General features: G+C 36.3%; 1 protein-coding gene across 5 annotated transcripts in view; it reads right to left on the reverse strand.

Annotated features, from left to right (window-relative positions):
* Positions 1-2,948: 2,948 nt before the first annotated feature.
* Positions 2,949-18,015, reverse strand: part of PTPN4 (protein tyrosine phosphatase non-receptor type 4) — a 120,192-nt gene continuing 105,125 nt past the window's right edge. For 4 of the 5 annotated variants that reach the window (XM_063288814.1, XM_063288816.1, XM_063288815.1 and 1 more), the window contains 4 exons: positions 17,651-17,779; positions 16,318-16,466; positions 15,484-15,619; positions 2,949-10,778 (listed from right to left, as the gene is read on the reverse strand). In XM_063288814.1, the coding sequence (XP_063144884.1) occupies positions 10,692-10,778; positions 15,484-15,619; positions 16,318-16,466; positions 17,651-17,779 (501 nt within the window). In that variant the 3' untranslated portion in view covers positions 2,949-10,691. Of the gene's footprint in view, positions 10,779-13,769; positions 13,912-15,483; positions 15,620-16,317; positions 16,467-17,650; positions 17,780-18,015 lie in introns of all 5 variants that reach the window. The other variant, XR_010066833.1, reaches the window with a different exon arrangement.

Here is an 18,015-nt window from a genome sequence, read left to right on the forward strand (position 1 = left end):
ATTTTGTATATTTTAATACAGGAGAGCCAGTAGGGTGTAATGGATAAGTACTTGGACTAGGAGTAGGGAGACTCAGATTCTAGTCCCTCTTTAGGCATGGAAGCTAGTTAGGTGGCTTTCAGTCAGTCACTTTCTTTCAGCCCATAACTATCTACTAACCCCACACTGGACCAACATGGTATATTGTAGTCCAAAACCTTTAGCAAAGAGACCTTCATCCTGCAGTGGTTTGATTTCAGCTGATAATAATGTACAAGATATTTGTATGATTAGACAAAAATGAAGTTAAAACTTATGAAAGACATCATTTAAGATTTACAAGAAACTCCTCTGCAGCTGGTACTTTCCATTCTGTTTAAGTACAGAAGAAAAACACTAGTAAGATGAATGTGTAAATATTCAGTACTGCAAATATTTAGTTCATTTATTGACTGCATTTCCAAAGGACTCAATTAAATGAAGGGATATATGGAATCCTCTTCCAGATTATGTCCACCAGATTATCAGGGATACTATCAAGTATGGCTTGGGAGGTAGGAGATAGAGAATAGTCCTTAGCTGACACAATTTCCATCTCATAATTAGGTAGCCTTTCCAATAGTCCATGCTTCTTTTAATTGAAGCAGGTTGGTTTCTTGAAACAGAATATGGTTTCTACTGACATACTCCTTTACCTTACCATCTCCTTGGTGAAAATCTTGGAGGTGTTGTTGAAGATTCTTAAATCTAATGGTCTGGGATTTTGGCATTTATGCTGAAGCTACCATTTTTGGGCAACTTGGGATTCCATGTCAACCATGGGCCTTTTCAGCTTACAGCAGACCAGATGTATCCAGGTGGGAGACCAGAGTTGTAATTCATCAATGACAGATAGTAGATTGGGCTATTATGAAGTATTCCAACTAGATCTGTCTTTTATGTTGAATACAAATTCTGATGGAGAATAAAGCCAGTTGTAGTTGTGTTTTGAATTAGGAAGCCATAAATAGTGTGAAATCTGCAGGGTTATATAAAACAGGATGGGCAGTGTTCTGGACACCTGTATAACACATAAATGTGTAACACACAAAATGGGCAGGCCAGAATTTTCTTCATGTATCTGCTTTAGTAGGATTTGTGTGTATTAAGCCCTATCTGTTGGCTTGCACATCATTTGCTGTATAGTCCTCAATCAAAAATTGATGGGAAACCATACCCATTGATGATTTGCAGTAAAAATCTGACTGGTTTTAGAATTGCCGAAAGGTACAGAAAGTTTGTATGACCTGTCCACACTGGTCTAGGCATATGAACTTGTCCACGTTTACTTTTGGCTTGCCATTAGGCCATATATAGTACTGCATAGGGCATTTTTTGCCACAGAAGTTCCTCCTGATTTAGCTGGCTTTTATTGTTATTGATCTTTTTTGGATTTGCCTTGACTAACTGGTAAATCCTCTACCTTTTCAACACTTAAATTTTCATATGATTTTTGTGAACTTACTCTGTTGATATGGTTGTTTTTATACTGCAAGTAGTTTTTGGAAGACCACACTCAAAAAAGCATCTAAGATATATGGTAAATAAAACATGTTATATTAGAAATACCCAATCGGCTGCAGCACACTGAATTTGCTGAGATCCAGTGTGTATCATACATTCAAGGCTTTCCTGTATTATATATTCCCATACTCCGAGCAAAGTTAAAAGAACGTCACACAATAATACAGGAGGTAATTGACATATTGAACTAACATGGCATTGTCTTCTTTTTGCTCTGAGATTTTAGGCACTGTATCACCTGTACATTGACCATCTCATCAGAAAAGCTGGGGATTGAAACTGGGTTTTCTCACAGCAAAGCAAACAATGCATGCTTGTTTTCAACAAAGCTTTTTTCAGGTGCATGGTTAGAGGACTGCAGGAAACTCGTCTCTGTCTGCTTCTTCACAGATTCAAGTAAGTATCTGCTTATGTAACAAGTATGTAAAAATATTTATATGTCCACAAACACACATACACACACCCACACAGATCACTATTGGAAAATGGGAATTAATAGTGGGTGTGACATAAAGATTTATATTACAGAAGTTGTTGCAATAAGACAACAGCTCTGCCAAAAGATAAGGCAGTAAGTATTGTAGATAAAGTCATATATATGTCAGCAATTATGGAACTTTCCTGCTTTCCAAGTAGGACTGAGGTCCTTTTCCTCTGAAAATATGAGAATCTTGGGGACCATTCAGAGTTTGGGACATCTAGAAAGGGACATCTGACTAATACCCTACATTTTTCTGCTGGCAGGCAAAACAAATGCCAGGCCTTTGATATGTCAGTGTACTATTTTGGCAGCTAAAGTTTTACGTAGTTATGCATTTAATCAATTTATTAGCTGCTTCAATTGCTGAAGCACCTCAAAGCAATGCTAGTGGAATAGAGATTAAAAACAGAAATACAGTAATATAAAACAGTGGAAGTTAGAAGTATAGCATGTATGTTTGTCTTATGTCTAAATTTACCATTTGTTTTTAAGTATGTATTAATTGCACTGTTTTTATTTTCTGTTAGCTGGTTTGAGCATCTTCTATTGGTCTAAAGGTATCCCTATAAGCAAATAAATACATGTGAAAAGACAAGTTAAACACCTATTGCAGGACTGTGCAACATTTTCATTTCAAACTCTACTTGGCTTTTGAGTAAGATGCTGGGAGATGTAATCCAAAAAGCAATGGATGGGTCCAGAGGAAAACACCCCATTTTTATTTTTTAATGTAAGTAGGATTAAATACACAATTTCAGTGCATGTTGGTGCAAAGTATGTGCAAACTTACACAGAGCATGAATTCCCATTTGGAAGGCAGGGGAAATAGGTACCTAGAATTTCCAAAGATTATAAATTATACAAATGATATGGACTAAAGTAGCATACTGAAGCGACAGCTTCTCATAATTAAAAAAACCCTTAAAACTTTTACTAAAGCACATCTTTATTTTGCAATTAAACAATTAAGATTCACAAGTAAACTATATATTTTCAAGTTTGTACCTAGACAACTATTTGTCAATCAAAATTAAATATATCCACAAAATATGTATAACAGCATATTGTTCACATAATAGAAGGAAGTTGCTCTTAAGACTAAAAACAAGATTTGTTAAATGTTAAATATTTAGTTATTTTCCTCTGGGAGTTGCTGGTATTGTATGTATATCATTAGTGTACCTTATTAATCGTGAGGACTCTCCTTATACTCCAATGCAGGCAAAATATATAAGGCCCTTTTTAAAGCATACAGTAGCTGCAGTGATGAATGAATTCTTTCCACATTGTCCAGTGTTAAACAAATCCAAGTGCATGTTAAACAGAGCACATTTCCTGCTACTTAATGTAGAGGCTCTTAGCTGAATAATCTTAGTTTCTAAAAAATGAAAACACGCAAGTTTAAAGACAAATCAATCTTTACGAGAACAAACTTGCACAATGAACAAAGGATAGACAGTTATCTTGGCTTTAGATATAAATGAGATGGTCAAAGCCCATTCACTGAGCAGCATAGCATCCAGATGAACTGGACAACGCAAAATCACAAAAAACATGCAAATTCATTCCAGCAAAAAATAAATATGGCCACCCATAGAACAGTGAATATGATCCAGACACTAGATTTTATATTCTTTATATTTACATACAGAATAGCACCTGTGCCAGAAAAAAAGGAGAGAGAGAAATCCTACATACGAACACAAAATTGTTTTAGAATTTGCTAGGGGAATCGCATCATTAGTTTTAATATTAATGTTACACTTGAAACCAGCCTGTGTGTGTGGAGATAATTGTACTGGTTAGTTTATTATACAATAGAAGAACACAATACAACTTAGTGGTAATTGTTTTAGAACCTTCAATTCTATCATAGTCTTGACCTATATAAATTGCAACTTTCCCCCCTTAAAACTATTTTTGTGCATTACCTACTCTTTATTTATAATTTAAAGTTATACAAACAACTCTTGCTGATTTCCAGATTTTAAAGGAAGTGTTAAAATGCTAAATGGGAATCAAAGCATTCTGTGGGCATGTAAGCTCTTCCCACATTTGTATTAAAGTTTCAGTCATTTTTGCTTTCATAATTAGGCTGCATTTGAGGTTTCCCTCCAAGGTCTCCCAAGTTTGAGAATGTCTTATAGAACCGTCTGAATAACTAGACATTGAATTGTACAGCTACTGGATCCAAACTTTTCATTTATGGCAAAATATCAGACACTGAGAAAATTAAATTTAAAAGAACTGTAACTATTTTGTGGGGATTATTTTAATATCACTGTTGATTATTACAATTCTGAAACTAAATTTGAAAAGAGGTGTAGTGCATTAAGAACTGCACTGGATATGAGATATGCTATATTAGCACTATAATGGATACACAAGCATTAATGTTAAGCATTCATCTGGAAGGTGGCAGGATTAAGAATTTAGAGTTAATTAATGCATCTTAACACGGATGGAAGCAAACTGGAAAAGTAAGCTTTAAAGCATTCACATTAGGAAAAATCCCAATAAACTCTCAATAAGTTAAGCATCTCTCTAATCACATAATAGATTTGTTTTATCTAAAAAGTCTTTCAGTAGTAAAGCATTACATAAAGTGCTACTATTTTGAACTTCAAGAAATTTAGATAAAAATGAAATATACTTAAAATGGTGTTAAATAAGTAATTCTACTAGCAAATATTGTCAGTCAAACTCTCTTACTTTCCAAAGTATCCACTTTTGTTTCCCAGGGGAATCATTTCCAAAATGTTAACATAGTGGTCTTCAAAGTTCTCTGTAGGAGTTTATCATGCACCAGTAACATTTTACTTAAGGCAATATAAATTTATCATATAGCCACTGAAAGTATTTCCTTAAATATTCTAATGACCCAGATTGCAGCTGATGTGGAGGAATATTTAAACCTAGGGAATTAAACCTTCAGAGCTTCAGGTAGGCAATTATCTAACCCAAGATGATTCTTTTTTCTTTCTTTCTTTGCCACTCAGAAGATTGAGAAGCAAGTAGTTTAGCTTTGGTTTCTATTTCTAGCTTAGCCATTATATCTAAATTAAATTAAAACATATGCATGTATATAGTTTTTCCCTTCTAGCAATTCCAGTATGATTTAAATGTCTCTCCATTTTTTAAAAAAGCTATTTAAATGTTACAGTGAACTGGATGATTTAGATCTCTACCCAGTATTCCTTATTTTGCAGCATGTGGCAATGGCACAACTGAAAATTTAATCCTCCATGTTTATGAAAACATGGCAGCTGCATATTAAAATTAACCAGCCCACACACACTATCACTAAAACCAGATTTGAGGCAAACACAGAACTTAACAGAAAGATGAGATTATCATCTCCCCAGAATATGAATATAAATCACAGGCCTCTTAGCTAATAGATTGAGTCCAAGGATCTCCACTTTTATACCTTTTCCTGAATTTAAAATCCACCCTTGAAGATTAGGGACCAAAGGCATGTGATGTGGCACAGACCCAGACTGGGGAAGGCTGCTGTAAGGGATCTCCTTGAGCAATCCAGAAACCTTTCACAAGTGCAAGAGCACCTTTAGATCAAAGCCACGATATTTGTAGTTAAGGCATCTCTCTCAAAAGGCATCTCTCTCAACTCATTTGCTTGGAATCAAATCCAACTGGCGAAATGGATTTATGTTTAGCTAGATACGTGCACTAAATCACTACCATGGCTAGTTTAATGCATCTGAGGATCTGCTTCTATGCCTGTTCAGCTACAAGTGAATCAAGACTGGCTGCCTAGAGGAGGAACTGTATTCACTGCGAAGAGCCTTATTTTCATACTCATAGGGATAGTGGAAGAATTTTTTTTTTTCTGACCCTCCACTCCTTTATAACATCTAGAAATTTAGTAATAACCAGTGCAAAGCAAGTTCTTCCCTGTCTTGTACCTTGTACACTTTCTATTTATGTAGGTGTTTAATCTGTAGATTGTTCATGTGTATGGGAGGAATACACATGCAGACAATATCCTGGTCAATATGCTTTACATCATCTGGAGATGATGTCTGCATGTAATTTTATAGCATATACAGACCTAAGTAATTTGTGATTGTTAACTATGAATTAATTTAAGACTACTAGTACCAGATGTCTCCATTCCTTGTAGAGAGCTTAGTCACAGTGAAGAGGGACACTTGAACAAAACATCTATGGCTTAATACAGTGTCTGGGGTAGACATGCTGCAAGACTCTCAGGGACCTGGGGAATCATCCACTCCAACTGAAGGCCTGCATAGTTGTAATCTAGTCTATCAAGCAGACCCCATTATCCAAAAATCTAATGGAATTCTGCCTCCACCAGATGCAAAAACTGCTGAGATCCCACTTTTCCTCTACTTCTTATCCTCTGCAACTGAAGCAATTCATTGTACCTTCCACAGATGTTACATTCTAATCTGTACTTTACTTGCAGCAAAGTGCTGGCCATACTAGTTCTATCAAAAAACCTCTCTCCAGCTCTCTTCACTTGCATTTTGTGCCTTCTGATTAGAGGAGAGCAGCATTTCTAAAGAATTAATTGCAGGATACTACTATTACACTGGAGGATATAAGAACTAATATGTATTTTACAAATAGAAAACATTTGTGAAATATTTATATAAAGCTGTTGATGAAAGTTGCAGCATGATTTTTTGGGGAGGGGAATTAAAGTGGTAAAATATTTTGGACTGCAGAGTACATATATGATGGATTTTATTGCTTCCATAACAGGATCTAATGCAGTAATTTAACATAACATAGTCTAATTTATATCCTAAATTTGCTTGTCCAAATGTTTCCATCAACTACACCAAGAATAATTTTGTTCACCGGCTAATAATGATGATGATGATGATGATGATGAGATAGGGCCATTGCTGTTATTACTAGAAATGCATATTCCACTCAGAGATTTGGAGGGACTACTCTAAGTGGTACAATTAGCCAGTTCACTTAGTTGTATTCCTCAGAGAATGACTGATACTATGGACACTTTATATTTAAATTAGTATACCCCCTACACCCCAAAGCCACACAACTTAAAGGCAAAGAAAACAAAACAAAAACAATTTTAACAAGTCTTAGAGTCCTAAATTTCTGCATGAGACCAATCTTCAAAAGTACCTTAAATAATTATAATTTTCAAGATTTTTAAAAAAACAACATATATTGGCACAAAACTATTACCCTATTGCTCTTATTTACAACGAAAGCAACTTGAATTAGAAAACAGGAAATGTTACAATTTTTCTCCCCATTTTTTTAGCAAATAGTAAGAAAATATTTCTGCATAAAATCCGACATCCATAACACTCATTTTATATGACATTATGCCTGAAACACATTTTCATGTTTTGTACAGAATGAAACACATACAAAAAATATTTTTCCTTTTAGCTTGATGCAGATCCTCATAACCCAATGCAAAGCAATTAGCAGTATTAACTTTTAGGTCATATAAAAATATTAGTAAAAGATTATCATAGTGGGCAGATGCATTTTGAAAATTCATTTCTATGACATGAGGATGTTTTTATTATTCCATTTTTCCAATTTATGCATTTAAATTCCTTTAGTTTGTGACCCTACCAAGCAAATATAATTTCAAAATGTATTCACTGCCATGTACTAATAAGTCCTAAATCAGCTTGGAGGGAAGATATTAAGGTGGTTAATGTTTCTGTCTCTGTGTTGGATAAATATACTAAATACCAAAACTATGCCACAACAATACTATACCTTATTGTAGCAATGTTTCTTAAGGATTTAAATTACTTTGGCAACCTCACATACGAACATGAGCGTATGTACAATATTAACAATACACAACATTGCTGAACCATCCTAGATTTTTTCCCTTCAACAATCTTACAAAGAGACAATTATTTTGAATGTGTATGTTGGCAATAGTAAGATCATTAAGTGGCTTAATTAATGGTGTAATAGGTATAATAATTTAATATTTAAACTTGCTCCAAGTGCAAACCAGCCCTGCAAATAACCAGCACAATGGTATAATAATTTAAAATAATACCCAAGTCAACACCCACTTTCCAGGTACTAAGCCTTCTTTTAAGCAAGCATGAGTAGACATACATTTATTTGTTTTCCTCATGCATTTACTAAAAGCTAGCAGTAGCAAGAACCATCACTGCAGGCATTCCATTAAAAGGTTTACCAGCGTCTAAGAAAAATTTAGATGATTGCACAGACTTTGAAGCATGTTCCCACATTGCACTTTATCATATGAAGCTGTCCTCTCCAACCTCATAGGTTCTACTGAATAGTAACAGGCCACCAAAAGCCTGTGGATCTTTCAGTTATTTCATCTAGAATAACATTGATTCAATCATTCCCTTCATTTTCACTGCTGTCAGAAATAGAAGTGCGTTTTGCATTTGCTTCAGTTTGTGAAAGCACAAAGAACTAGATTTCTACAGATTGGAAAAAGCTCATTTAAGGATGTGGGGATTTTTGAAACTTATTATATCCAATCTCACTTGAACCACAAGGTTGGTAAAAGGAACAGCTAACCAATTCCTTGACAGTAGAGAGAGAGAGAGTGTGTGCAGAGCCCATAAAGCAATTATGTTTAAGAAATATGCTAGATTTGGTTTGTGAAGAAACATACTGCTCATCTTACAAGCCTGTTTAAAACAAATCTAAAAGCTTTTGTTTACTCCTTTATTTCACATCATGGCATAGGGTTAGTATAACAGCATTTAAACTGAATGGGAATTAACTCAATGCATCCTGGCTGGATCTAGGCATCATGTTACATACAGAAGTTTCTTCTGCCCATGGAAGACTCTTAATCCAAGGTGAGGGATCCCTCTGTGGAAGCAGTTATGAGAAATAGATACTTCTATTTCCAGCCCTCTACAAGTTCTAGGAAAGTACAACTGACAGCAGGAAAAGGGGATTTGGAGAAAGTGCCTCCTCATCTACTGACATATCTAAGTTACTCCCACCACAAAACAAGTGTGTATGAGTGCATATCTATATATCTATATCTATATACACACATACATGGTCATTCACTCTTTCTATACACACATGCACACACACAAATGCATTTTTACGAAGTCCATATTCTTGTTTCATATTCTGCATATCTTGCTTTTTAAAAACTGGTAACAAATCAAAATATTTAACTACAGGCAGATTAAAGTTTCATAAAGACTTAAATTGTCAATTTACTAGGGAAGGAATATTCATTGCCTAGTGGGCTTTACCTGTCCTAGAAACATTTCTGAAATGAAACAAAAAACAAACCTATATGCAACCTGTTCAGATACTGTTGCTTCCAATTGCATATATGCCAATTCCTGAATGAAGTATCAGAGAGAGACCCCGAAGAGCTTATTTGAAAGCTCTAGGGGACAATTATAAAACTTTAATGACACATTTTTCCTTTAAAAATGTAAGCCAACATAAACATGACTTGAGAAAGAACAAACATGAACCTGGAGAAAAATAACTATGATAGGGAAAGCTCACCTTGGGTCTGCATATTTAAAGCAGAATATCAATACTATTAAAATATTATATCCTCGTCAAGTCATTACTTTTCATTGGAAGGGTAAACAGAAGAACAAATTCTAAATCAATATATTGGCTTTCAATTATAAATTGCTACCAGTTTACCAGTTGACAGGAATGTGTCAGAATTTCCATTTCAATTCATAGCAGTAAACAAAGTTACATACTTAATAGGCTAGAATGCTTTTGCTACCCATAGTAAAATGTACCCAGAGGTACTTGTAGAGAGAAAAGGAACAGTGTTTCTGTGACCCCTTACTGTACCATATTCTAAGCACCAAGGATCATGCTTCAGAATGAATTTAATTATGATAACTTCCCCTCGAGGGCCACAAGTCCCTTGCCATTAAGACATACACTGTAAGTCTCAAGGCACTTAAGGGGTTAAGACAAAATGCACACATTCATTCCCATTAGGTAACGCCATCAATGTTTCAGAACACACTGGTGTTATAATATGCTGAAAAACAGAAACACAACTAGTAGTACAAAGAATGTCCATATACCAACTAAATAAAATGCTGGTTCAATGGGCCATTATGCAGCTATTATTGGGTTAGATCAAACTGCAGCCTTCCATTAGTAATCAGGTTAAATTCTAGAAGGGCACAGGGAGAAATGTGCTGTTTCAGTAGGCAGTGTATCTAATAGAAGGAATATTGCTAATATTTCACCAAAAGAAAAGGTAGCAAATAACATGACAAATTTAGTATTGGAAGAAATAGCTTTGCATGTATTGTTGTTGCTTCAGAAACAGATAGGTGTCAAACAAAGGAAGTATTCCAAGCTTTTTTTTCTTTTTCTTTTTTGTAGCATTTCAAACAAAAGGGCTATATGGCACTACAACCGAGTCTGGAAAATTATCCAGAACTCATGGAGTTCAGTCAGTCTGTGGCTTGTTTGAAGCAAAGCATGAATGGAGTCTTTCAACACAGAAAAATCATAGTGTTTTAGAGACTGATTTTCAGTTTCAACTTAAAGTGCAATAGTGCTGAAGTCCTTTTCAGTTCTTCATTATTTTCAGACACCATTTCTTGCAAGCAACATTATAGCACAAGTGCAGCTTGTGTCTTACATAGATTCTTCTCTGAAAGGTATCTTTTGCTTTCTATTTATGCAGTGATGTCTTTAAAGGTCTAACAAGTTCTTCTTTGTACACTTTCAAAATAGCCTCACAAACGAATCTGTACTGACTCTGGAAAAAAAAAGTGCAATTATTTGTACATTAGAACAAAACAATTTTAAAGATTAACAGTAAACTTTCAAAATACCATGATAAACTTTTAAAATATTTAAATGTATAGAACTCTGAACACCAAAGAGAAATGCTGTATTCAGAATATAAACCCCACACTCTTAAATTTTAAGTAGCAGATCTGAAACCTTTCAACTCTGAATGATATGCTTTGTATGCTTTATGATTTATTAATTACTCTTACTGATTAGTAGAATGAAGAATTCTAGTTTTTTTAAAAAATGCGCAAAACTGTTTATTCTGTTATTTGCTCTAGGAACTACTTTCCAAATTAAAAAATAGGCTAAATGCAAACAACATTCAGGGTAATATCCATGTAACTTCTGCTATTTTCTGGAATATACTTTTCATCTGTGCACAAAAATCAAGAAATTTGATTCTGCCTGCACAAAGCTCATCATGATTTCATTAGCTAGGTGTTGCTTAATGAACTATACTAGTTTTATTAGTCTTTCTGTAACATTTGTGTAAAAAGCCACTCCTTGCGCTTCTTTTCCCTCCATCCTCAAGGCCATTACGTTGCAACATTCCGTAATTTAATAAACACTATTCATTTATTTCTCAGATTTGTACTACCACCCATCTCCCCGCAAAGAGGGATTCTGAGCAGTCTACAATAAGTTAATCAATTTAAATATTAAAACATTAAACATTAAAAACAGTAATCATAATAAAGTTTAAAATACTATATAAATTTAAAAATAAAAATAAAAATCCAGGTGGCTACAAAGATCATAAATATGAGGGGAGCACTCTAACGGGCCAAGAATGACTCTCCCCTTCCCATCCCAAGCACGGCAGCAGAGCCAAGTCTTCAGGGACTTCCTGAAGGTCAGAAGGGATGGAGCTTGCCTGACCTCTGGAGGCAGGATGTTCCAGAGGGCGGGTGCCACTGCAGAGAAGCCTTGTTTCCTGGACCCCGCCAGATGGAATTCTCTTACAGATGGAGTACGGAACATATCCTTTCTGCATGAACAGGTGGGATGGGTTGATCTCATGGGGATGACACAGTCCCTCAGGTAACCTGGACCCATGCCATGTAGGGCTTTAAAGGTGATAACCAACACCTTGAATTGGACCCGGAAGCAAACTGGCACCCAATGCAGCTCGCAGAGCAGAGGAGTTATATGGGCTACCTTTGGGGCTCCCAAAACTGTTCGTATGGCCACATTCTGGACCAGCTGAAGCTTCCAGATACTCTTCAAGGGTAGCCCCATGTAGAGCACATTGCAATAGTCTATGCGGGAGATGACATGGGCATGAGTGACCATTTGAAGGGCCTCTTGGTCCAGGAAAGGGCGTAACTGGTGCACAATACGAAGTTGTGCAAAGGCCCTCCTGGCCACAACTGCTACCTGCTCCTCGAGCAGGAGTCGTGGGTCCAGAAGGACCCCCAAGTTACGCACTGGGTCTGTCTGGGGTGGTGCAACCCCATCCAGAACTAAAGATGACAATTTCCTGGATACAGAGGAACCATTAACCCACAGCCACTCCGTCTTACCAGGGTTCAGCTGAAGCCTGTTGTTCCCCATCCAGGTCCCCACAGCCCCCAGGCACCGAGGGCAGTCACAGGAGCACTTACCTCACCTGGGACGGAGATGTATAATTGGGTATCATCAGCATACTGATGATACCTCATCCCATGGTGATGGATGATCTCAACCAGTGGTTTCATGTAGATGTTGAAGAGGAGCGGAGAGAGTACCAAACCCTGTGGTACCCCACAAAGGAGGGGCCGCGGGCCGGATCACTTGCTCCCTATCATCACCGATTGGGACCGGCCCTAGAGGAAGGAGGTGAACCAGTGTAGAACTACACTGCCCAACCCCAACTCCCTGAGCCACCCCAAAAGGATACCATGGTCGATGGTATTGAAAGCTGCTGAGAGGTCAAGGAGAACAAGGATGGATGCACTGCCACCATCCCACTCCTGCCAGAGATCATCCATAAGTGCAACCAATGCTGTTTCTGTCCCATATCCAGGCCTGAAACCTGACTGAATGGGGTCTAGATAATCTGTTTCACCCAGCATCCTCTGGAGCTGCAACACCACCACTTTCTCAACCACCTTCCCTAAAAAGTGGAGGTGGGAGACATGGTCCTAAAATTGTCCAATACAGTAGGGTCCAGGGATGGCTTCTTGAGGAAGGGGTGCACCAGCGCCTCCTGAAAGGCAGCCGGGAACACTCCCTCTCCCAAGGATGTATTAACCATTGCCTGGGCCCAACCACATGTCACCTCCCAGGCTGCCTTCACCAGCCAGGATGGGCATGGGTCTAGATGACAAGTGGTGGAATTGACAGTCCGGAGGATCCTGTTCACTTCCTTGGGGCCAACAGGATCAAACTGTTCCCAGTTAACTGGGTAAGTATGTTCCCTTGGCATCTCCTCAGAGTGTGCCTCACACTTGGAGTCCAACTTCAAACGGATCTGAGCGATTTTATCCTGCAGATGCACAGAAAATTCCTTGGCACGGCCCTGTAGGTGGGTCACTGGGCCCACCTTCCCCAAAAGGGACTGAGTGATCTTAAACAGGGCCGCCGGGCAGCATTCTTTATTCCAAAGCTGCTATTTCATGTTATAATCTGTACAGTATATATTAGTTACTGTAACACTATGTCTAAAATAAAATATGTGACTGTGACAGGGTACTGTTTTTAATGGAATAGAGTGAATCTAGAAATCTGAATCTAGAAACTACTGTTTTAAAACAAGAACAATGAAAAATAGGACAATGCCATCTTGTGGACATTATGTGGAAATGTGAACATTCGCAAAGGAAAATTAAACTTATTCACATTCTAATTTTACTAGCACCATATTGTTGAAACAATAGTATAATAATTTTTTCATATGTATTTTAAATTCATTCTTAAGATTCTAAGTACAGTGAAGTATGTTGATGACTTGTTTTGAAACAAATATATGCACCTTGATCCAGAAAAATATCATGTTAGCAAAAGTATTTCCATCCACAGATTTCCCCTACTGAATGTATGAAAGTGTGCTATGGAGTAGGAGAAAAATGTCTGAAGTGCCTAGATAATGTTCCCAGACTTGGCAATCAGCATGGCTAGGCAAACAGAAAGATTTTAATGAAAGCACTGGATATAATCCAAGTGTACTCTTCTTTTCTTAACTGTAACACATGACTGATTCCTGTTTGAGAAAGGGGACTTACAAGATATAAATGTTAAACAGTCACTGATTTTGTATTTGTTATAGCATGTGTCATTCCCCCCTAAAAATTAATAGCTGACTCACTAGTAAACTCTTTGAATTAAAATGTATACTTCTATGAGGACATTATATCCTGAGCCAAATATTATAAATATAAAGGTATATACATCAGTGGAAAATCGTGAGTAATACAAGTAGCCAAACAGAACTAGCTATATTTGGATTGTGCAGAAAACTATTTTGTCCATTAGCAAAAATTTTTGCTTTTAGGAAATTACAGATAAGCTGCAAGTGACATACATAGTTTTTGAGTTTAAATTCCAGAGAATATAAGAATCTAGCATATCTTCAAATGTGAAGGCTTGCTTAGTATACTTATATGCAAAACATACATAGTTGTGTACCCTTGGGGTGAATCCACAAAAATGAAAGCAACAGTGTGTACTTGCAGCTGGGCTTTTCTGCTTTCATCTACAGTACCTCCTTAAAACATGCTCAACTGTTAGGGTGTGAGGTCTAGTGGTTAAGGTTCTGGGCTAGTAACCAGGAGTCTGTGAGTTCTAGTCCCGCCTTGGGCATGAAAGCCAGCTGGGTGACCTTGGGCCAGTCACTTTCTCTCAGCCCAACTCGGTGCAATGTAGACTAGCCTCCTCGTGGGGCACCCCAGGCAACGTGATGGCTAAACAGTCTACACATCTGGCTGCTGGACCTCACAAGGATTTCCCAGCAAGAAAAAAAAAAGCAGCATGAACACCGAACTGCTATGCCATACGATTAAAAGAAAAAACTGTTAGAAAAATGTGATATAAAGCAAAGAAGCTGCAGCAAGAGGGAGAATTGGCAAAATTTAAAATAATTATTCCAGATGGTCTTTTCTTGGAGATTTAACTCTCTGTATAAAAATCAACTGTCCTGGAATGCAATATAAAACAACTATCCGTAACTGTATATAGTAAGACTTTGGGATGATGATGGATTACACCCCAATTCATTCAAATTTTTAACTGTCAAGGTGATTTCAACTCTTGTGAGCTGGATGCAAAGTTCATCCAATAGAAGCAAGTCCAACTGAAGCAAGTCAATTATGACACATTTGGGTCTTCCTGAATTCAATGGATCTACTCAAAGAATGGCTAAGTTTTGTTTTAACCTAGTTAATGTTTGTCCTAGATGTGTCCCACTCTCTCTAGAATACAGTGACCACAGAACTTTCTGAAGGATACCATTTGTTTTACAGTTTTTACATTAGCAACTTTTGCTAAGATTAATTCACTGAGAGCTAGTCTTATATTTGAATTGGATACAAGTTTATATGTACTATACAATTACAGCATATTAACATTTGCATTTAATGTATATACTAAATCCTAATTGACATATACTACATTAATATCATCCTCTTTAAACAAGAAGTAACAGTTCCTAGTATATTACTAGTAACAGTTTATTCTGTTTACCGACTTACCGGTGTTTGGATCATCATTGCCCTTTGATCTCTCATTGTTCTTACAATATCCAAGGGATAAACAGGTTGATTACACTCAATAAGACACATTGCTGTTTCCATAGTAATAAGAACTCCAGTTCGTCCAATCCCTGCACTGCAAAGGAGAGAAAGGTTGTTGTTTTCATATTTAATATTTTTAAAATCTTTAGGATATTTCTTACATCTTACATAAATCAACACTGCAAATAATTTGGCATATCTTTTAAGTAGATTACTTTGGGAAACCCACCTTGTCACTCTTAAAGCTAAACACTTTTTAAAAAAGTACACTTGTGTTGAGAATTCCATTATTTATTTTAATAATGACATAATTTTACGGCCGCTAAAGCAGTCAAGCATAGTAGTGTTGGCAACTATGCTTGACTCACTAGCTGTGAAAGCAGCTATGGCATAAGAGTGTAAATTTGTATCCACTCCAATACAGGATGTTCAAAAGTGACAAAGTAATATATTATTCAGTATTACCATAACTAATTGCTTATCACAATGTCATCCTAACTTTTGTGTCTTCTGCATCATTAGCAGAGCTTCCTAGATTTTTTTCCCTTGTCCTATATTGCCAGATGAACTGATATCAACATGTATTATGGCTTTAAGAAGTATGAAAACATATTTTTGGATACATAGGGACACCGATTTTCATTAAAATTATTTTAATTTCAAAATATCAGAGTAAAGTGATAAATAAATTTAAGAGAAAGAAAAAAAATCAGAACTTTGCACAATGAAAGAACACCATCAATTAAAAGCTTTGGAAAAGAGGCCTCAGGAGTTGCCCTAATGACAGAATACCTGCAATGAACAACAACAGGTTCTTCTTTCCCAGCTCTTCTTTTCCGGACAAGACACACAAAATCTAAGAAATCACTGGAATCATCAGGAACTCCATGATCAGGCCATGCTGTGTACTGGATCTGAGTGAGCTGACGATCCTCATTTTTCTAGTGAGACACAAATTTTCTCTAAAGTAAATAAGCATTCAATATTCTCCTAAAACATACTTAACTTTTGAAATAAATCCTGCATTGGTTTTTTAAGTTCTTAGTGTTATGTGGCAAATAATGACATGGCAATGAAATGAAATGCAAAATCATTAGAGAGGATAAGGCAGATTAAAACAACTGTATGTTATCTAACTCTATCAACAATTACACTGCTGAGCTGATAGTAGATAAGACTTAATAAAGTTACCTTTAGAGATAAAGCTGAAACAGGTAGATCTTGGTATTTACAGGGATTGCATACCAGCATTCAAACATGAATAACAAAACCATTGTTAAAAGTCATTGAGTGAGCCTATGGGAGCTGGGGTAATCTAGTTCCGGAGCACTCCAGTGTTGCTAGAGTTATCAACACTTCAGCTCTCTCCAGTCTCTGATAAAAGATTAGTGGAGCAATTCTCATTTTCTTTCACTTCAAAGGGCCTTTTCCATCTGTTCTAGATGGGAATTGTATGGACAGAACAGCCCTTTCAGATTCTCTGATGTGTTGGGTATCACATTGACATGGATGCTGGCTTTCCTTTTTTTAATGAAACAGACAGTAGTGATCCTGTAATGCTCTGAAACAGATACTGTGCTCCTTCACCTTCTTCCTTAAGGGTAACACTTTTCAGCACAGCATTTCAATAAACTTTACTTATCATTCAATCATTGCAGCAAGCAGAAGACCATATAAAGTAAGCATGTTGCATTTATTGAGACTTTCATATATGACATTAAAAAAAAACTATAACAAAAAAAATCAAATTTTGAGAGGCCCCTTCAGACTATGAGGCCCTAACTTATAGTTTCTTTAGCTTATGTGTAAATCCAGCTCTGGTACTAATATTAATGTACTTTTCTTACTACTGCTATTATTAATTGATCTGAATAGACATCAGCATTTCTTATTCTTTAAAACCAAATAATAAACAATAATAAAATAATTAAAATCTGATTTCTGATAATGTATTATTACACTTGTTTGGAATAAAACATTAGCAATAATATGCTAATGTTTTAGTTATCTCTCCACTGTGTCAGAAAAAATAGTCAAAATTATATGGCAGAAATGAAAATATATGGTGAGTTGCCTTCAATTTGTGGATTTCACAAAGTTGGATCAATTAGATTGAACGTCTCACCTCCAAGTTAAACAATGTCATCTCTCTGAAGACATAGGCAGGATTTCCTTCTTCTGAATGGCAGGTGACTTGGAAATTCCCATATAAGGAGCTTCCACCAGGCTCTGGCCAGTACTGATGACATTTTACCTAAAATCAACAGATTATTATTATTACTGCAAATCAAATCAAATATAATCAATTTTTATTCAGTCATAGACCAGCGGATAAAACAAGATTCACATCTAATTAGAGTAAAAGGAAAAACACTTAAAATTCTAAAAAATCCAAGAAAAATTAGAAGAGATACTGCGGTGTACGAACTATAGAACAATACTTAGCTATAGTCAATGAAATAAAATCAGATTGGTCTGATAGTAACAACT

This window comes from Candoia aspera, chromosome 1 (genome assembly GCF_035149785.1).
Source record: "Candoia aspera isolate rCanAsp1 chromosome 1, rCanAsp1.hap2, whole genome shotgun sequence".
Taxonomy (NCBI): Eukaryota; Metazoa; Chordata; class Lepidosauria; order Squamata; family Boidae; genus Candoia; species Candoia aspera.